We start from the raw sequence: 21,874 nt of genomic DNA, 5'->3' as shown, positions 1-21,874 counted from the left end.
TGGCGACGCCATCTTGGAAACTACGAGCGCTCATCACGCCGACCACACCCCTTCTCCGAAGCAAGCCCCTTTGAAAATCACTGCGCGTCGAAAAATAAACTGAAGTTGTCAAATAGTTTCTAAATAACCCAATAAATGGTGCTAGCTGTCCGAACGTGCTAGGAAAGTAGCAAAATTTGTATTTGCAACCATCGCTAGCAAACCAGGACTAAGTATTGTCTTTGATGGCTACGTCAAATTGGCTACTTTAGGACACTGCCGGGGACAGTAACTTCGATTTGTCTCTCTGGCTACTTTCTGGCTACTTTTGACTTAGATTTTGGAGCATTTTCTCGCCATGGTGTGTTATTGATAATCAGCATGCATTAAGTTTACCCATCATTTGCCCCGCTGCTATTGTGGTATAGTTGCAGAGGGCACCTGAAATCGCATGCACATGAAATCGTTTCCTCCGTCGTATCGCAATTGAGAAGCCCGTGTGTAAGGTCTCTAGATGTGGGATGACGACAAATGTGTTGACGACGAGTGTATGACGACGACAGTGTGACGGCAAACGGACGATAAAGGTAAAATGGCGACAATGACACGACCACGGTGGCATCGCAACGACGGTATGGCAACGCATGCATAATACCGACTGTCTGACGACGACGCAATGAATACCTCAATGGTCTCAAAACGGCATAATGACCACGTGATTGCGATACAATGACGATGGAATGACGCCGATAGATCGAAGAAGGTAGTACGAAGAAAATAGGATGACTTTACTGTCGTGATGACGGTGATAAAACGGCAGCACGACGACAATGACATGACGACAATGGTTTGACGATGACTGCGTGACGGCGATTGCGCCAGAAATACGGCATGGCAAGAGACGGATGTCGAAGTTAGAATGACTACGATAAAATGACCACGACGCCTCACGACGACGGGACCACAACGAATCCGGGATGACGACGCAGTGACGACGATTGCATGAAACGGTATGAGCACAATCAGGTGATGAACAACCGCATTGTGAAGCCTGTATGACGACAAAGTGTGACGAGGCCAATGCGACGAGTCGGATGACGAAGCCGGAGTGACGACGACGTCATGATTACGACAGCATGAATCCGACGGTACGATAGCGCATGCATGATAGCGACTGTTTGACGTTGACGTAGTGGCGGCGATGGCATGGCAACGTCGGCGTAATCACGACTGAAAGACGACCGCTTGATTACGATAGCACAACGAGGGCGGTACGGCGATGGTGGCAAGATGACGATGGAATGACGAGAGTCGGATGGCGAGGTTACAACGACTACGACCGAACGACCGCGGCTGCATCACAACGGCGGGAAAATGAATGCACGACGATGACTGTGCGATGACGGCATAAAGACGGTGATAGCACGTCAACGGTACCTGTTCAGTGGGATGACGACGAGTGTAGGGCAACAATGATGTGACAAAGACACTGTCACGAAGCCTGTATGACGATGACGACGTCACAATGGCGTGACGACGAAGGCTAAACGTGAATCGGATGGCGACGATGCAGTGACAACAATGGAACGAACACGACGGCATGACAACGGTGGTGTGACTTCGAATTCGTGACGAATGTATGATGACGATGGCTTGGAGACGACGGCGCGACGAGAGTCAGATGACAAAGCTGGAATGATGAAGGTGCAACGACCACGCTGTCGTCACGACCGCGAGCACATACGTAGTGGTCCAACTTGGTACACAGCTCGGGCCAAGTTACGATGACGACGATAGAACGGTCGCGATGGCATCACAACCAATGCATGACGACGATTGTATGACTACGACGCAATGAGGGCGATGGCATGACAGCGGTGTCTCGATGGTATCCAAGGATAATACTGTATTCCTGTACGGTATTCAAGAAATAACACTAAATTTGCAGAACATAGATACGGTAGACATGCAGAATAAGAGACAACAAATGAAGAGTTCGGTAATAGAAGCAGGCAATTGTTGAGAAACTTAAGCGAACGAGACGGGACCAGAGCGCGCATTGAACGGCGAGTGTTGCGCTGTACAACAGTGAAGAAGTGAACTGAACACATCAGAAAACATGTCGGAAAGGACACGTCAACGTAAACAAAACTTCGCTTACCAGCGATTCCCACATATGCGTGGGGTCCGCTGATCTTTTCCTCGTTTTTTTTTTCTTTTTGAGCGCCTACAAGCCACCGAATCTAAAGAGAGAGAGAGAATCAACTTTTATGACAACAAGGATGGCTCAGTGGCCTAGTAGGTAGCACTTCTGGTGCGCGCCGCAGCCACCCATGCCGCCACCAGCGAGCGACCCAAGGCGAGGAGAAAGAAGAGCCAGGGGCGGCCACGTGCGGGCAAGAGGCGTGCAGGCTCGTTCCTCGAGACCCTCGAGCTCGCCCAGCTAGCCGCCCGTCTTCGGCAGCAGTGGTCCCGGCGGCGTTCCACTGCGCGGACCTTCGCCATGAGTGAGTCATGGCTTCCTTCCTTTCGCGCTTAGGCTCGCCTATTCGATTTAGCGCCTCCTGCAGCGCTGTGCCGCTGCGGCGAGTGCTATACGGGCGTGGGCGGCCCAAAATAAGCCGTCTGTTAGGGCCTAGCTTTTAGCGACGAGGCTTAAGCTCGCCGTTGCACCGAATCGCTGCCGGCCGGCTGGTTGGCGGCGGTCACTGGCTGGCGGCGGTCAATGACCTCATTCTGAATGCGATATTTCTTTCTAAGAGTGTCCTTTTAACCCTACAACGGTGGATCGAGCAGTCGCATTTGTTCGGATTCACGTAAGCCTTACCGCATCGGATGCGCTGACAGCCAGTAAGCAGTGCGCGTGCCTCAGTCGCACGGGGCACTTTCCGTTGCGATCGAGCATGATCAGGATCGCTTCTTTTTTTTTTTCGGTTGCGATTGGCTCCCTTCCGCAGCCTGCCCGGAGCCAGTTGCGATCGAGAAGTTCGACCCCGATCGGGCGTCGATCGCGATTGAATGCGGCCGTGTGACCCCGGCGCTACTTAAGCCCCGTTCCATAACGGGGTATTTCAGTGCGCCCCTAAACCAGCCGCAACCGTCCAAGTCGGCAGGCTGTAGGGGTTTCCGCGACGCCAGCTCGCCGTATCGAGGCCAACAAACTTAGCCCTTTTTAACGGTCGTTGGTCTCGATGGCCGTTGGAAGATGCGTGCTGGCAATGTCACTTATTTTGTTGGCCCCTTAAGATGTGATATTTTCAAGGTTGTTAGACACGCTGGTCGCAGTAGTTTGCAATTTTTGTGGTCTAGTTTAATTGCCCGATGTTAGAGCGCGATGTCAGTGGTCATCACCACTGAAACCGACATCGGCTATCCAACCGATTGCGGCTGGGTAGCCGTTGGAGGATCACGATTTAAATGCTAGTTGGTATCGATGGCCATTGAAACTGCACTATTTGAGTAGTCATCGGTGCAGATGACTGCGTTGCAAGTTCGTAATTTTAACGTTCTCTGCTATCGATAGCCATTGGAAATGCGTAATTTCTGTGGTCATCGCTGTCAATGGCTGTATTAGAAAATGGCGATTCAATGGCCATTGGTATTGATAGCAGTTGTAACAGCCCGATTTCAGTGATCATCGGTACCAATGCCTACCTTAAATTTTAACGGCCGTCTGTATCGGTAGCCGTTGCAATTTCCCGATTTCAGTGGTCATAGGTGTCGATTGCTGCGTTAGTTGAGCGCGATTTGTTGGTCGTTGGTATCGATAGCGGTTGTAATCGCCCGATTACAGCGGTCATCGGTGCCGACTTATGCGTTATATTGCGATTTATTGATCGTCGGTATCGACAACCGTTGTAATCGCCCGATTTCGACGGTTATCAGTGCCGATTTCTGCATTGGAAGATCGCGATTTATAGGACGTCGGTATCGACGCCCGTTGAAATTCCGCGATTTGAGTGGCTGGTGTCGATGGCAGCATTGGAAAATGCGATTTCATGGTCGTTATTATGGATAGCCGATGCAATTGCCCGATTTCAGGGGCCATAGATGTCGATTGAAGCGTTAGAAGATCGCGATTGATTGGTCTTTGGTATCGGTGCCGGTTGTAATTGCGCGATTTCAGTGGTCATTGGTGTCAAATGCTATGTTAGAAGATCGCCATTTAATGCTCGATGGTATCGACAGCCGTTGCAATCTCCAGATTTCAGTGGTCACAGGTGTCGATAGCTAAGTTAGAAGGTCGCGATTTATTGGTCGTCGTTACCAATAGCCGTGGTAGCAGCCCGATTTCAGCAGTCATCAGTGCCGATTTATACGTCAGGCGTTTGCACTTTTAATGGGCGTCGGTATCGATAGCCGTTTAGATGCCCGATTTCAGTGGCCATTGGTGTCCAGGGCTTCGTTAGATTTTTAATGGTCGTAGGTATGGATGGTCAATGGAATCGCACGATTTCAGAGGTCAGTGGTGTCGGTGGCCGCATTGGAGGAGCGTGATTGAACGGTCGTCAATATCGATAGCCGTTAAATTTCCCAGTGGTCAACGGTGGCCGTGGCCGCAAGAATCTTACCAATCTTCGGTATTGATGGGGGTGTATCGATGGCGATTGGAATTGCGCGATTTCAGCGGTCTTTGTTATCTATGGCTGTTAGTAACTGCGGCCGATGGCCGTATTAGCAGATGACGATTTTAATGGTCATCGGCATCGATACCCGTTACAATGGCGCGATCTGATAGTTAGTGTTGCCTGTGGCTGCTTTGAAAGTTGGTGATTTTAGCGGTTGGTCGGAATCGATCGGCCTGGAACTGCACAATTTGAGTGGTCTTTAGTGTGAATGGGCACGTTAACAGTTCATGATTTCAGCGGTTGTCGGTATCAATGACACTTGGAAGTGGGCGATTTGAATCGCCATCGGCGTCGATAGCTGCGTTGGAAGTTCATGATGTTAGCGGTTGATGGTGTGATGGCAATCGAAAAAGTGCATTTCTACAGTCGTTTGCATGGAGGCACGTTGTAACTGTAGGTGCGACGCGGATATCTTATATATAAGAAATAACACGGTGCAAACTTGATCAGCGGTGCGTTTCAATTTCTGTCTGGCCTCAGCAAAACTACCCAGGGGTGATATCCTCGCGCGATCACGTTCAAATGTACTTTCACTATCACTAATTTCACGAGACTAGGACCGATCGCTTCGGCGTCTACGGGCGATGGCGTTCCTACCACGCTGATTTCCCGTAGTTGTCCAGTGCTAGAACGCTGTGGCCAGTGGAAGTATCTCCAAAAGTGAGCACCCGAGAATACTGCCCCAGTTGAAAAGAACCCACAATTTTCTGCTCTTCTGGCGGGACATCTTATTGCATCCTGGGACGTAAGACGGATGTCGCTATGCAGAAATTTTCTTTAAAAATATCCGAAACCTGCCACTTTGTCGTCATGGCAGAATACGTTTTGTTGTAACGAAAACTGCGTCTATCTTAAGCGTGGATACCTTGCCGTGGCAACGCAAAGCTTCGGCCTCGCTACAAGGCGTTAGCCATAACGAGGCAAATTTTGGTCTTAGTCATTTCCACCTGGGTAGCCCTACAATATGGTGTAATCACTGCATAGGTGCACTGTTGTTTGAAATTCATTACTTGCATTTAAGCTTTAGATTGGTTCTAGTGAGCAACTCCGCTGATAGTGAGCAAGTTATGGCTTACCTTTTTCCCACTAGATTCGAGGTTTGTTAGCGCAAGCGATATTTTGGTGCAAAACGAAATATAATTTAGTACAACCTCGCCTTAGTCTTTCTCTCGGGATAAAACCTAGTAGCTGTCTAAGATAGCCTCAGCAGGCGCTCATGGAATTGTAAACCATATTAGTTTGGGGCAATGGGCTCGTAATGTCTCGTCCCGCATGTGCCGCCAGGGGACTTTCTTTTCCCAGTGGGAGGCTTGCGTAAGACGCGACAAGTTTTTACATGAACCTTAGCGTAGGCTCTTACATGCGCCTCGCGCATGCATGACAGGCCGAGATGTCAACGAGTGCTTGTGCAGTAGCGATAAACCCGCAACCGCTTCTTTCTATGGAAAAATTTGATAGCTGACCACACGTAAGATGCCCTTGCTTAGCCCATCTTCTGTAGAACACCCACTATTGTTAAAGCTCTGGACACCGTATGGTCAAGGCTTGGCGTGGCTAGATACATTGACGACGCGTTCTATTCCGTTCCATACTCGGCAGGCAACGCTGTAGAAGCCGTGTGTGTACTGCGGTCATAGGCGTCTCACTCCGCTCGTTTCGTGGTCCAGGGGGCCGCATTCCCTAATCGTGAGTTTATTAGCCCTATTTCGCTGAATCCCCTTATCTATTTCGCGCGCCCATCGCTGTCTCGGCTCCGGCTTGGACGACGCTATCGCGGAGGCTGGCCTTCTCTGTGGGCAGCGTCCGAACAGCGCCGCTGTAATGAAAGCACGCGTAAATAATAGATAGTGAAATGAGTCGTGAGGGTATAATATTGCCCCAGTTATTTTTGATGTGCGGCGACTTCTACGGAATAACTGTTTCACATATTACAACTGTCGCTTAGGCCACGTGAGGCTACATCGAAAAAAAAAAGAAAAAGAAACTATTTGTACTCTTCTGTGCCCCATGCCGCGTCGCACTAGGTTTCGGTCGCGCGCGCAAGCTGCGCGTTGAGGCCACCGTGTACCACTACGCTCGCTCGGTGGGAAATAGATTCAAACCTGCAATGCCTGTCACACAATAGTTACGTCGTATATTGAGGCAGAACGATATTTGGTCACGCGAAATCTCGTGATGCAGTACTATGTCTTTGTTGCGTATAGGGAGATTTTCGGTCTCGAAAGCTAAGCAGCGAGAGATCTCCCCCTCATAGCGCATAGCCTGTCGTGTATGAAACGAAGTATGGACGCAATTAAAACTGCTTGAGGCCCCGCCTTGAGCGTGCCCGCTACGCTGATCGACCGCGCCTCAGGGGTGAAGTTAGTACCTTTACTAATCACTACAATTCACTAATTATTATTTGCTACTTTTCCAACAATAAGTGACCAGAGCTAGAGCGCGTGGTTTCTGTACTGCTGGCGGCCGATTGCCACACGAGCTTCCAGCTTACGCGCGCCTTGTCGAGCGAGTCGAGTTGATTCGGCTGGCCTACCCTGCGCAGACAGGATGGAACGTACCGACCCGACGCTGGCTCATCATCATCATCATCATCATTATCAGCCTGGTTACGCCCACTGCAGAGCAAAGGCATCTCCCATACTTCTCCAACAACCCCGGTCGTGTACTAATTGTGGCCATGGTACTAATCGTCCCTGCAAACTTCTTAATCTTATCCGCCCACCTAACTTTCTGCCGCCCCCTGCTACGCTTCCCTTCCCTTGGAATCCAGTCCGAAACCCTTAATGACCATCGGTTATCTTCACTCCTCATTACATGTCCTGCCCATGCCCATTTCTATTTCTTCATTTTAACTAAGATGTCATTAACTCGCGTTTGTTCCCTCACCCAATCTCCTCTTTTCTTATCCCTTAACGTTACACCCATCATTCTTCTTTCCGTAGCTCGTTACGTCGTCCTCAATTTAAGTAGAACCCTTTTCGTAAGCCTCCAGGTTTCTGCCCCGTAGGTGAGTACTGGTAACACACAGCTATTATACACTTTTCTCTTGAGGGATAATGGCAACCTGCTGTTCATGATCTAAGAATGCCTGCCAAACGCACCCCAGCCCATTCTTATTCTTCTGATTATTTCCGTCTCATGATCCGGATCCGCCGTCACTACCTGCCCTAAGTAGATGTATTCCCTTACCACTTCCAGTGCCTCACTACCTATCGTAAACTGTTGTTCTCTTCCGAGACTGTTAAACACTAGTTGAGTTTTCTGCAGATGAATTTTTAGACCCACCCTTCGGCTTTGCCTCTCCAGGTCAGTGAGCATGCATTGCAGTTAGTCCCCTGAGTTACTAAGCAAGGCAATATCATCAGCGAATCGCAAGTTACTAAGGTATTCTCCATTAACTCTTATCCCCAATTCTTCCCAATCCAGGTCTCTGAATACCTCCTGTAAACACGCTGTGAATAGCATTGGAGAGATCGGATCTCCCTGCCTGACGCCTTTCTTTATTGGGATTTTGTTGCTTTCTTTATGGAGGACTACGGTGGCTGTGGAGCCGCTATATATATCTTTCAGTATATTTACATACGGCTCGTCTACACCCTGATTCCGTAATGCCTCCATGACTGCTCAGGTTTCGACAGAATCAAACGCTTTCTCGTAATCAATGAAAGCTATATATAAGGGTTGGTTATATTCCGCACATTTCTCTATCACCTTATTGATAGTGTGAATATGGTCTATTGTTGAGTAGCCTTTACGGAATCCTGCCTGGTCCTTTGCTTGACACAAGTCTAAGGTGTTCCTGATTCTATTTGCGATTACCTTAGTAAATATTTTGTAGGCAACTGACAGTAAGCTGATCGGTCTATAATTTTTCAAGTCTTTGGCGTCCCCTTGCTTATGGATTAGGATTATGTTAGCGTTCTTCCAATATTCCGGTACGCTCGAGGTCATGAGGCATTGCGTACACAGGGTGGCCAGTTTCTCTAGAACAATCTTCCCACCATCCTTCAACAAATCTGCTGTTACCTGATCCTCCCCAGCTGCCTTGCCCCTTTGCATAGCTCCCAAGGCTTTCTTTATTTCTTCCGGCGTTACCTGTGAGATTTCGAATTCCTCTAGACTATTCTCTCTTCCATTATCGTCGTGGGTGCCACTAGTACTGTATAAATCTCTATAGAACTCCTCAGCCACTTCAACTATCTCATCCATATTAGTAATGATATTGCCGGCTTTGTCTCTTAACGCATACATCTGATCTTGCCAATTCCTAGTTTCTTCTTCACTGTTTTTAGGCTTCCTCCGTTCCTGAGAGCGTGTTCAATTCTATCTATATTATACTTCCTTATGTCAGCTGTCTTACGCTTGTTGATTAACTTGGTAAGTTCTGCCAGTGCTATTCTAGCTGTAGGGTTAGAGGCTTTCATACATTGGTTGGCGTTTCTTGAGGAGATCTTTCGTGTCCGATAGCTTACTGGTATCCTGCCTAACGGAGTTACCACCGACTTCCATCGCACACTCTTCCTTCATCGGTCCTCTTCCTGAGTTAAAGCCGAATACCTGTTCTGTAGCTCGATCTGGAATTCCTCTATTTTCCCTCTTACCGCTAACTCATTGATGGGATTCTTATGTACCAGTTTTTTCCGTTCCCTCCTCAGGTCTAGGCTAACTCGACTTCTTACCATCCTATGGTCACTGCAGCGCACCTTGCTGAGCACGTCCACATCATGTATGATGTCAGGGTTAGCGCAGAGTATGAAGTCTATTTCATTTCTAGTCTCGCCGTTCGGGCTCCTCCACATCCACTTTCGGCTATCCCGCTTGCGGAAGAAGGTATTCATTATCGCATATTATTCTGTTCCGCAAACTCTACTAATAACTCTCCCCTGCTATTCCTGGTGCCTATGCCGTATTCCACCACTGCCTTGTCTCCAGCCTGCTTCTTCCCTACCTTGGCATTGAAGTCGCCAAGCGCATCAGTATAGTGTATTTTGTTTTCACTCCACCCATCGCCGATTCCACGTCTTCATAGAAGTTTTCGACTTCCTGGTCATCATGACTGAATGTAGGGGCGTAGACCTGTACAACCTTCATTTTGTACCTCTTATTAAGCTTCACATCGCTGGCTCAATCCGACTCGATTAACACGCTTACCTGAGCCCCGAAGGCGCATTTAAGCCCTGAAACGGAGCTCGATCCACCGCTGAAGTGACTAGCGCAAGAGTAGATACGGCACACAAAAGGGCTACAAGGACAAGCGCTTGTCCTTGCCGCTGCCCTTTTGTGTCCCGTGCCTACTCTTGTGCTAGTCACTTCAGCGGTGGAATACCAACTAGCCCGGTCTCACACCCTGCTCGATCCACCATTGTCGCGTTTGAAGAAGGCTTACAATTGATATTAGGCTAAGCCAGTGCCTCCTTTAAAGGACGCATGCCGCGTGAGGCGAGAAGCTGGTTCCGGCCTCGCTTCTCTTTCCTTCCTCTCCACCCCTGTCTGCAGCGAGCGCTAGTTGCAGCGGCTGCTTCAAATTTGAATCGCGCGCCCCTTCTTGCCTCTGAGGTTATAACGGCGTCTGTTGCAAACGCGGAGGCGGGGCCCATGGTCTCCCACCTAGCCATTGGTCGAAAGCGCGCCGGCGTCGCTGTCGTCACTTCCTCCGCAACAGGAAGTACTGTCGGCCGCGAGCGCAGCCTTTCGGCGACTGTCCTGAACCACGCGAATACCGGCCACAGTGGGAAAACCAGTGACACGGCAGGCATCTATAGTAAAGGAGGCATCGGATTAGCTCTATCATTTAACTGCGCTGCCGCAAATAGCGAAACTGCCACTAATTAGCGCAAGAGGATATCTCCTAATCAGCCAGGAAGAGCGTGGTGACGAATGGTGGGCGAGAGACGCATGGCCCCGCGCAAAGGCGGTATGACGTCATGAATTGTGAGTGTCTGTTCGCGTCTGGTTAATAATTACATATGTGTTGAGGACTACATCACGTTCAAGAGGAACAAGATACGCAATATATCAACATTCTAGAACTTTTTCTACGCCAGAACGACCGGAATATGACAGAATAGCGGCATTACACCAATGGGAGAAACGACGCTGGAAGACATAGTACGTTTGTGTTCCGGCGTGGTTTGTCGTTCGTGCGCTGCGACTAGTCAAGCAAAATGTAGGCTCGTCCAGCTCTAAATGCTTCTGTCCAATACCAGAATATTTTCAAATTCTTGACGGCACACTTGACCCGGTGCTAAGGTCTACATATTCATTACTTCCATCATCTATAACGCCTCAAAAGTCCCAATAGGTGATCTTTACAAGGTGTGGGCATTTATATGAAGGTTACGATGCGCGAAATTAAATGGCTCCAGTACGGCACCCAATAGGCCTCTTTCTTAAATAAAACGAAAATAGCGTTAAGAAGTTCAGTGCCCTTTCACTCTGTGAAGGATGACCAGCCAAGCTATGTGGGCCACGGGTCGGCCCACGCACATTCGCCGGTCATCCACTGTGGGTCGACCCGGTATTTCACTACTTCGGGACCGTCCCACGTATGGGAAGCGCTTAAAGCCTGCTTCACTTCCGCCGCGGGTCGGCCCGGTATTGCTCTATCTTCGGGAATCGGCACACATATGGGGAGTGATTAAGGAGTGTTTGACATCTTGGGCAGGTCGGGCGTGGTAAAGCGCACTATCTTCGGGATCGGCCCACGTATGTGGGGAAATTCTCGATCGACACGGCTCGATAGATGCACGCAATTCTTTCCGGAACCTAGCCATACACAGCTTCGCTGTGAAAGTTATTTTACAGCCTAACTGATTGTTTAGATTTTCTCATCACCGTGATATACAGTCTCCGTGATATACAGGGTGCTGCACGTAACTAGAACCAAGCATATCTAAAAAGTGGTAATCGGAGCTGAATGAAACCAACGGCACATGGCTAATTAGTTACTTACCTAAGATTATTTATGCAAAATTTCTAATGTTGACTTTACGGCTATGTGCGTTTCGTTGCGTTGCAGAGGGGATTCACAAACGACCTGTACAAATTTTCGTGGCAACCTACACACTGTGTGGCGATTTTCCGGCGTTTAAGGAAAGCCCGCGAAATATGAAATACAACCGCGCGACTGCGCTCGTGCGCAATCGTATTGTAGCGCTCTCAACCGCGCGCGCTGACCTTGGCTAAGTGAGCGGTCGAGGCTCCAGACGTCGGCTTCACAATGCGTCAGCACGTTTTGCGGTGGCAGACGGAAAGGATGCGCCGTCGTCCCTGATAAGCGGTGCGCTCAACTGGGCTCGGTGCACGGTTGAGAGCAATACAATACTATAGCGCATGAGCGCAGTCACGTGGTTTGATCTTACATTTCGCGCGGGCTTTCTTTAAGCGCCGAAAGCGAAAATCACGCAGCGTCCATGTTGCCACACACAAAAGAAAAAAATTGATCGGTCGTTTCTGAATTTCCTCTACAACGCACCTAAACGCACTCGGCCCTAAAGTGAATATTAAGAATTTTGCATAATTCATCTCAGTTAATGAACTGATTAGGCGAAATATATAAAAAGAACACTCTAAGGAGCACCCCATGACGTCAAACCACATGCCGTTGGTTTCATTCAGCTGCGGCTTAATTTTTTTTTTAAATCCTTGGTTGAAGTTACGCGAATCAACTTGTATGCTGTATCTCGCCCTCTCTATTGCTCCTGGAAGCCCATAGATAAACCTGTGCGTCTACAACGTGTGCGCATCGGTAAATGTCTTTTGAGCGAAAAGCGGTAGTAAGGATTGAGCTCCTGCGTGTGACAATGTGCAGCTGGTGGTCTCAGTGGGCTAGCTGTGGGATAAGAGTTGCATAAACAATAGTAAATTACCTGTGTTAGTCTTAACGGGTTAGTACAGTGACAAGACTGGCAAGGCGAATGATGACAAGGCCGCCTTTGACAAAAATAGGCACACCTATCGAAACGTGGGCCAAGCTGTTGAGGCCCTTCACCCCTGTGAATTTAACCCAACTTTAACCCAAAGTGCTCCCAACTGTCGGCTTAGGATAGGTTAAGTTATGCTACCATAGGTTAGGTTTTGTCAGGCGAATTTCATTGCTACCGACGGGGGCGGGAGTGGGTGCGTTGTAAGGACGCCCGGGCGGCGAACTACGCTCGCAACTATTTTAGGCGCACGTTATGGGGACTACTTTTCGTAGACCTCCAACGCTGCCCACATAAGATTGAACCATGGCGATACGCCTTGCTTATCTAGGGTAAGCTAAATGTCATACGGACGCTAGGCTTTCCTACAACAATTACAAGCGGCAAATATCGCGCAACTTGGTCTAAGGAAGTCGCAAGTCTAACAGCCCCGTCCGCAATGGTATGAAATGCAGCATAGGTATAAGGATTTGCCTAAACTTCGTTTTGCTGACTTCGAATGGGTGCGTGACTTTGCGAATTATCCTTTTCAACGCAGTATTGTGTTGCGGATGCACCAGTTTGCAATTGATTAACGCATGGCGGAAGAAATTAATTACACAGCTGCGTTCGAAATATACAATTACTTGGAAATTTAGAAGGCAACGCGTAACACGCAAACGTCACCGGGCAGCCATCTGAATTTTTCAAGCGCCAGTACTCGAGAAATACCACGCAGTACCTATATCGGTCCCATGGTGCCTGAACAATGGGCTCGCCGATATTCACTCTGGTAACGTTTGTGCGAGACTTGTTGCACTTCGCTGACTGGGGCGAAAAGAACACAAGAGGAAAACGCCTGCAAGTGAAGCGACGAGGTCGCGCGTCTTGCGCAAAGCGCGACGAAAATAGTGACTCGGACCACTTGTGTTTTTTTATTTCATCATTATCGTCATAAGAACCTAGTTACCAGAAGAGAAAAGCAAAACAAGAATGCCAATTTTAAACTTCGCACTGAAACCTCAGCGTCGGCGCGCCAGTGTGACGTCATGCATTTGAAAGATGTTTCCTAGAATTTGGGCCGTTGTGGCACAGTGGTAGTTGCAGCATTCAATCTTTGGCTCATTTCTACTAGTCAAGAGCAGGCGGCGTCTAAATGCATGGCAATACGACGAGAAGGCACGGAACAATCGACATGCACATCGCAGGTTAGGTCGGACCAATTTTTCGTTAGAAGCTTTAATTTAGGGATGGGTAATACCACGCCTGTTACATCATGGATAAATCAGCGGCGATATTAGCAGAATACGCGATACTGCGTACAACTACAAGCGGACAGAGTTAAATTCGAAAAATAAAATTGTGTACGCCTTAGCACTCAACTGGCGTCAGTGGCAATTTGTCGCGTTGTAGCCTTACGTAAGCAGGCTATATTGAGCACGTAACTTTTGGTCCGCTATTGCTCAAGCTTCCTCATTTATATTTTCCTATGATGGTGTTAACTGTATTTTGTTTTTCTTTCTTACAGCTGAGGCAGCGCCTTCTACAACGGGGGGTGAGTACTATTCCATTTTTAAAACTGTTTTGCTCTATCTAACGCATAGGCTCGCGTTTTACGTACAAGGCACTGCTATTTAACGAAGAATGCCTCCGCCAAATACTTCCTCTGAACAAGTTGCCCTTCTCAACCAGATTTATATTCGCACTAACACGGTCAGTGTCACGGTTAAGCCTAGCATGCATATTACGTGATTACATAATTCTGTCAAAGCGTATTCCTCGTGACCCATCTAGTCTCCCAAGTATTACAACTAGACGGCTGCGACAGAATCATAGAAAAAGTGCATTGTTTCTAAGCTTTAGATATCGCCGGGCGTCTAGATTTGGCAGCAAGCATGCTCTAAAATTTCGTACTCTATTAGCGCAGGCTATAATTCGTAAAATTAACGATTTGATAATGTGAAATACCTCACCGCTTCCACGAGACGCCTTTGGCAAGAGAAGACGGCACAATTAGACCATCGGGAATACAGCAGTTGTAAAACACTGGCAAAAACTGTGGCATCAGCAAAAACATGAAAAGCTTCATTGCATCAAACTTGCTTTACAAGAATGGCGTGCTTGTCGCCACAGACAGACATTTTTTTCGAAGTAATCGTATGTCGCTTAAGAATTGGTCCCACAAGGCTGACCCATAGCTACCTAATAAATTATAAACCGCTACCAACATGCCAACACTGCGATGAATTATTACACACGCTACACATTTTAATAACATGTCCCGGCTTTAAAAAATGGAGAGATTTCCATTTTTTTTTTACGACAAAAGCGTCCATCCCATGCTATCATTAAGCGATGAACCACCTGTGTCCTATGAAGATACCTTTAAATATATAAAGGCCACAGGAACAACTACAGGAACTGTAGCACATTTCACGCTCTTATATTTTTACTGGCCATTTACACCATTTCACCACATTTGAACAAATAAGCTACTTCGAAACACATGTGCTCGGCGCAGTATATCCTGCATGGCTGCTGCGCCATTTAAATCCCAAATCGTCACTACGAGGGATAAACACCCGGCGGGACTTAGTGGAACGGGATGCATAGAAGGTTCAGCGCGAAAAATAAAGGGGAGCAGAGGGAGGCGGGGGAGGACGAAGAAGCAGACACAAAAGAGCGCTGAACATAAGTCGGACAGCAAGCTCTTCTTGCGCCTGCCTTGTATTTTGTGCCTTCGCGCTGAATCCACTACGCATTCCCGGATGTCGCTGCAACTGCACCCACTTGCCTTTTGTTAAGCTGTGCGAAGCTTGTTCTGCGCGGTTGGTGGAACGTTGGATCCCACGCGGAGTTGTGTCGCAGATGTTAGCTACTCAACATATGTACCGCACTATTCTTCGCTTCTTTGGTTTTGTTCTCTCTCTCATCCGTCCCCCGTGCGTATTTGCAACAAACTATTTCTAAACAGTTGAGCTGCTATTAACCCAGTCACGTATGCCACAGATGTCCCACAGAAGGACTGGGTTTATGTGCCTTATATTTATGATAGTCAAATTGAGTAGACTCAGTGGTTAAAATAGTGAGAACGCGGCACGATACTCTGAGCGCGATCTGGCGTTGTTGATTTGTCGGCTGCAAGAGTGAGCAACAAACAACCAACAGTTCTTTGTTGGTTGTTGGTTTGTTTATTCACATCGGCGGCGTCGTATTTATTTGTAATCATTATTGACGATTAGACAAACATGACCGATGCAATTCCTTTGTACTTTCCAGAGCCCTCGGCTGCGCCGTCCTGTGAGTCATAAGTCGTTTTCTCCTTATAATCGCCAAAGCGCACATCGCTGTTATACGGTCACTAATATGCTCGGGTTTTCGAGCCCGTTGCGATGGGGTCGAATTCCTAGCGCGAACGACTACTGAACGCCGGTATGGCTACATTAGCAAGTTTCCCGCGACGTCTAAGTGTTTTTATTCTTTCTTTGTTTTCTTCTTTTTTTTTCTTTTGCTTAGCGACGTAAGATGTCATAGTAGCTCGTTTTCTTGCATACCTCGTAGGGAAGCTTTCTCAGCAATGGTTTTAGTTATTTACAAAGTGTAGAGTATTATACGAGGCAGAGCACAAGGCGATTCAAGATGCCTCTTTATTGTAGTATAAGCGTTACGACGACATTCAAGTGACTTTTCTGGGACCGTTTATATTGCAACGCGAGATAATTTTAAAGTATTCTGTTGGACTTTTGCGTTGATGTGAAACAAGTGGTACGAAACTATCTTTTTCCATGTTAAATTTTTTTTGATCTTTTATACCAAAATAACTTAAGAAACAGCAGACCCCAAAGACGACCGTTAGTTTCGTATGATGTTCTTTCCAATCGCAAAATTTTCGACGATGCTAAAACACTTGTAATAAGCAGGAATTCGTAATTCAATTGAAAACGGTGAACAATTTTATTTACAAGTTTACGTTAAAAAGTATGCATGTTAAACGTACATATTTCTGGTCTGCGGGTGCTTTTTAGCAAAACAGCAAAAGTAAACAAAATAAACAAATACTTCACATTGTAAGGGATTTTAAATGCTGTTCGTGGAATTGTGGGAATACATGCCACAAAACATGCCAGAGGTCATTACGACCCACCTGTTCGAAGAGCAACTGCTTGGTGAAAATGTATTAGCTTCATTTTTCGTAATTACCATTGAACGCAATCCCTTGTAGGCCTCGCGAAAATGAAAATGCCCTTGCGGTAAATGCAACAGCTTTTAATCAGTAGTTAAGGATTGTACAAGCAGTTGCTCCCATTAGAAGAGTTGCGTTTGTTGAATTTGTTTTTAGTGCGTCCGTAGGAGTATGGGAATAGCATTGATTTGATCACACCAACCGATTGATTAGGCAGAACCAGATCATCCCTTTGCCTTCAAGAACAACTCCTACAACACGTTGTGGAGTCGTTAAAAGCGACACTACACCCACTACACACTACAAGTTAGAAGCGTAGCCCTTGAATTGTGCGCTTCCTTTTTCATGTATACAATGACGTGTACTGTCAGAAAAGTGTATTATTGGCACTACTTAAATGTCGTACACACGCATTGCAATTTTTTAATGACGCCGTGAAAGGAATATTGTCCAAATGACCGTTCCAGCTAAAGCACCGAATCGCTGGCGCGGAAATTTCGGATATCATTTCCATGTGGATCGTGTCTTACTGCGTTTTCATGCATTACTTGCCTCTTTCGTACACGATAAATAAAAAACGCACGTCGTACAAGGCGACGCTATACTCAAATAGTGCCAATTTCGCTGCAACCAATCCCGTGGCGCAATCTGTCATCGCCCCGTAAAAGTACCCTTCACCACAGTTGTAACGGACGGGGCAGCCACTCAGTTGTAGCAAAGTCTATATCCTTGAAAAGCGGCGTACGCCGCTTAGAAATAACTTATGCTTCGGACTTATCGTAAACGAAACGGGCGAATTACACACGCAAATGTGCTAAGAAACTGAATGTACCACCAGCATTACAGGAAAGCGAAATTCAGTCTACGACATGTATCGGCATGTGTCGACTGGGATGGTTCGTCGGGTAATACCACAGCGCGGAATGGTCGAAACGTTGTTCTGATGAACCGTCGAAGGTGTAAACCCGTGGTGGTTGTCTTCAAGAACGTCATCGATGTACTCTCATAATGAAGAGCGCCTTACTAATGATGCGTCATTGAAAGTGGACATCTATCTGGTACACATTGTTACGTACGTCCATTGAGAAAGGTCGGTACGCCGTCGTCCGGACGAAGACAACGACGAGGAGATTCGCGCGCAAGCTGTTAGCTAAACTGGTCGGCGCTGCAATCTGCTCTGCATAAGATAACTTGATTGACCTCATCGCGCCGCCATCTTGATATTGCCACGGACCAGTTACGACGAAAAGGAGGCCAACAGTGTAAAGACGACGACGACGATTAGAGGCTTGCGCGCGCTGTTGCATTTTGGCCTTAACATCAGACCTTCGCCGAGTTTAAAAAGGGCGTGTATCCCCTGTGACGCCTTTGATTGCCTCCACGGTGCTCTCTATTTCTCTTCCATTAACCTCTGCTCCGGCTACTGGCAGATGGCCGTGGAAGGTCCAGACAGCGAGAAGACAGCCTTTGAGGGACTTCTTCCTTCACTGCTTCAATTGGTCCACATGCCTTTTGCTACTGTGACGACGTTATAGTATTCTCCCCAACATTCACGACGCACCTTGACTGCTTCTCAGCAGTACTGAGCGTTTTCTTCGTGGAGCCGGACTGCAACTCAACGCATCGAAGTACTACTACTGCAGTCGCCAGGCTACCGTGCTTGGACATCTCGTTGATGCGCACGGAGTGCAACCGGACTCGAGCGAAATCCATGAAGTTACGCACTTCCCTGTTCTGAAATGTCAACGATGGGCGCAGCTCCATCGGCCTTCGCTCGTACTTCCGCCGCTTCGTGAAAAATTTCGCGGCCATAGCACGACCACTAACCGAGCTGTTGAAGAAGTACGCCCCTTTCAAGTGGGGCTAGCACGAGGCCTCTGCGTTCTCGCATCTAATCGCCCTTCTCACAACGCCGCCCGTTCTGGTCCAATTTGATCCTTTCGTACCTACCGAAGTTGGTACCGATCCAGTGATCACGGAGTCGGCGCGGTACTAGCACAACGCCAGTGCGGCGACTATCGTGTTATCGCTTACGCCAGGAGGCTCCTCTCAGCCTCTGAGCGCAACTATTCCATCACTGAGAGTCGACCCTAGTTTAGGCCATTGCGAAGTTCCGTCCATGCTTACATGGCCGGCTCTGTTCAGTAGTAGCAGATCATCACGAGCCTACAATGATATTCGTATACTGTCATTTACAAATCCGGTCGTCTCCACAAGGATGCTGATTGCCTGTCTCGCTACCCGGTAGACAAGCCCGACGACGCCATCCGTAGCACCGCCAAAGGCATTTTCTTTGTCTGTCTCCGCTAACATCTCCGACGAGCAATACCGGGTCGGCGCAGTATCGGGACCTATCGCTGCGGGCACTCTTCGAGCGTCTCACCTGCCGACACCTCCGTTCGCCAGGGTGGGCTCGAGGGTGGCATTCTCTACCGAAGGAACTTCCTCCCTGGGGGGTCTGGTCTGGCCGTGCCCAAACATCTAAGAGCTTCATGATGCACCCACTGCAGGACACCTTGGGCTATCTTCCGCGTACGACCGCGTCCGCCACCGCTTCTATTAGCCAGCTCTCGCTCACTCCTTTCGACGGTATGTGGCTGCCGGTAATTCCTGCCAGCTTCGGAAAACTCCTCAAGTGCTGCGTGCAGATCACCTCCAGCCTTTCATCGCCCCTGTGGAACCATTCTTCCGTGTCTCCTCCTCGGCCCCTTCTCCACCCGCAATTCTCTAGGAACAAATGCGTAGCCGTTACAACTGATTACGCCACTTGCTACGCAATCACAAGGGCTCTCTCGACGAGTTGCGCCACTGATTTTAGAATATCATCATCATCATCATCATCATCATCATCATCATCATCATCATATTTTATGTCCACTGCAGGACGAGGGCCTCTCCCTGCGATTACCCCTGTACGGCGCCAACCGATTCTCAACTGGCCCCTGCGAATTTAATTTATCCCTCCACCAAGTCTTCTGCCGTCCTCGATTGCGCTTTCCTTGTCTGTGCACCCATTTTGCACCCCTAATGGTCCCCCGGCTATTTCTACGCATTACACGACCTGCCCAGCTCCATTTTTTTTTCTCTTAATGTAAATTAGAATATTGGCTGCCCCCGTTTGCTCTCTGATCCGCACCGCTCTCTTCCTGTCTCTTAACGTCACGCCTAACATTCTTCCTTCCATCGCTCTTCGCGCGGTCCTTGTTTTCGAGCTTCTTTGTCTCTCACGGTTTCTGGGCCATATCTTAGCACTGGTAGAATGCACTCATTGCACACCTATCTATACGGTAGGCTTCCGGTCAGCATCTGACAATGTCTGCCGTATGCGCTTCAACCCATTTTTATTGTTCTGTAAATTTCCTTCTCATGATCAGGGTGCCCTGTGAGTAACCGACCTAAGTAAAAGTATTTCTTCACACTCTAGAGAGTGATTTGCGATTCTGAACTCTTTGTCCCTTTCCAGGCCATTGATCATTATCTTTCCTTTCTGCGTATTAATCTTCAACCCCACAATCATTTGTTGCAACTCGTCCCCAGTCAGTGTTGCTGAACAGGACAACGTCATCTACAAACCGAATGCTGAGGAATTCGCCGTTGATCCTTACTCCTAAGCCTTCCCACTTGAATAATTTCCAAGTATGCAGTGAATAGACAGGGGTCTCCCTGTCTGACCCCTTCCTTTATAGGTATCTCCCTACTTTTACTGTAGGAAATTAAGGTAGCTGTGGGATCTCTGTAGACATTTTCCAAGATATTCACGTAAGCCTCCTGTACTCTTGATTACGTAATGCCTCTATGACTGCTGGTATCTCGACTGAATCAAATGCGTTTTCGTAATCTATAAAATCCATTTATTGAATCTGATTGTACTCTGCAGATTTCTAGATTACCTGATTGATGAGTTGGATATTCATTTATTATAGTTTCCCTTCCTGAAGCCAGCCTGTTCTCTTGGTTAACTGAATTCCAGGGTAGCCCTTATACTATTGGAAATTATCTTTGTGAATATTTTATAAAATACTGGAAGTAAGCTAATTGTTGTATAATTTTTCATTCGAAGCCTTGTTTTACAAGTGGAAAACGTGGGGGGGAAACATCATTACGTCATCGAGATCGGGACAAGTGGTCTATTTAAATATCTGCCGTTTTGTCGATTAGTGTGTTGGCGTTATTCCATTTCTCTGGGACCTTTTAAGTCATGACAGTTAATCTAGGGGGCCGCGAGCTTTTCAAGCATGGCTCCTCCACCTTTGAATAAATCGACTGTTATTCCATCTTATCCTGCCGCTTTTCCCCGTTTCATGTCTTACACGGTCCTTCTAACTTCATATCTAGTTATAAAAAAAGATTCTGTAACCTCTTCAATACTACTTCGAATGGATGTACCAGCCGAGATTGGTCTGCTTTTACCCTTATGCGTCTAGGCTGGCCTGTTTCTTCTTGAACAATTTTACTGTTTGTCTGTTCAAATTTAGGTGAATATTAGGCCTGACTAACCTATGACCACTGCACTGTACTCTACGTAACACTGCCTGTTACGTAACACATGTTAGGCGTCACACATCCTGCGCTATGCTGGTATCGGCAGAAAGTGTCAATTCTATTCCATTTCATCTTTGATCATTAAGGCTTTTTCAGGTCCACGTTTTGTTGCTGCGCTTCCTGAAGGGGTTATTATTCGCAGCTTATTTCTTTCCGTGAATTTTACCAACAAATATCATCTAGTGTTAGAATCGACGCCGTAGTTGCCCAGTGCATCTTTACCTGCCTGCTTTTTCCTCACTTTCGCATGAAGTAGCCCATGACTACCGTATACTGAGTTTGCACTTTTCTCATCGCTTATTTAATGTCTTCATAAAACTGGTGTATTTCATTATCATCATCATGACTGGAGGTTGGAGCGTAGGCTTGTACTACCTTTAATCTATACCTCTTAAGTTTTATTAACCCTCTCATTAATGCTATAGAATTCGTCAATGTTACCCGCTATGCCCGTATGCATTAATAATCCTGCTCCGTCAGCACTGTATAAGCCTCAGCAGTTCTTCTAACCTCACTAAGGGCAATGATATTCCAAACAATGCCTGATATTTCCTCAGAGTCCCACTAAGCGGCATTCACTCGAGAGTTCCGGCGTTAAATGATGCCAGGATCGGTTTAGCTTGCTTCGTGGTGCCCCGAGA

The 21,874-nt window shown here is 47.5% G+C and overlaps 1 protein-coding gene across 1 annotated transcript in view; it reads left to right on the top strand.

The window, feature by feature from the left end:
* Positions 1–1,786: 1,786 nt before the first annotated feature.
* Positions 1,787–21,874, top strand: part of LOC142588845 (uncharacterized) — a 148,600-nt gene continuing 128,512 nt past the window's right edge. Inside the window, exons 1-4 of the mRNA XM_075700664.1 lie at positions 1,787–1,817; positions 2,307–2,486; positions 14,037–14,063; positions 15,788–15,808. Of these exons, the coding sequence (XP_075556779.1) occupies positions 1,787–1,817; positions 2,307–2,486; positions 14,037–14,063; positions 15,788–15,808 (259 nt within the window). The remainder of the gene's footprint in view (positions 1,818–2,306; positions 2,487–14,036; positions 14,064–15,787; positions 15,809–21,874) is intronic.

The sequence above is a fragment of the Dermacentor variabilis genome, chromosome 7 (assembly GCF_050947875.1).
Source record: "Dermacentor variabilis isolate Ectoservices chromosome 7, ASM5094787v1, whole genome shotgun sequence".
Classification (NCBI taxonomy): domain Eukaryota; kingdom Metazoa; phylum Arthropoda; class Arachnida; order Ixodida; family Ixodidae; genus Dermacentor; species Dermacentor variabilis.
This window is presented reverse-complemented; position numbering and strand designations above follow the sequence as displayed.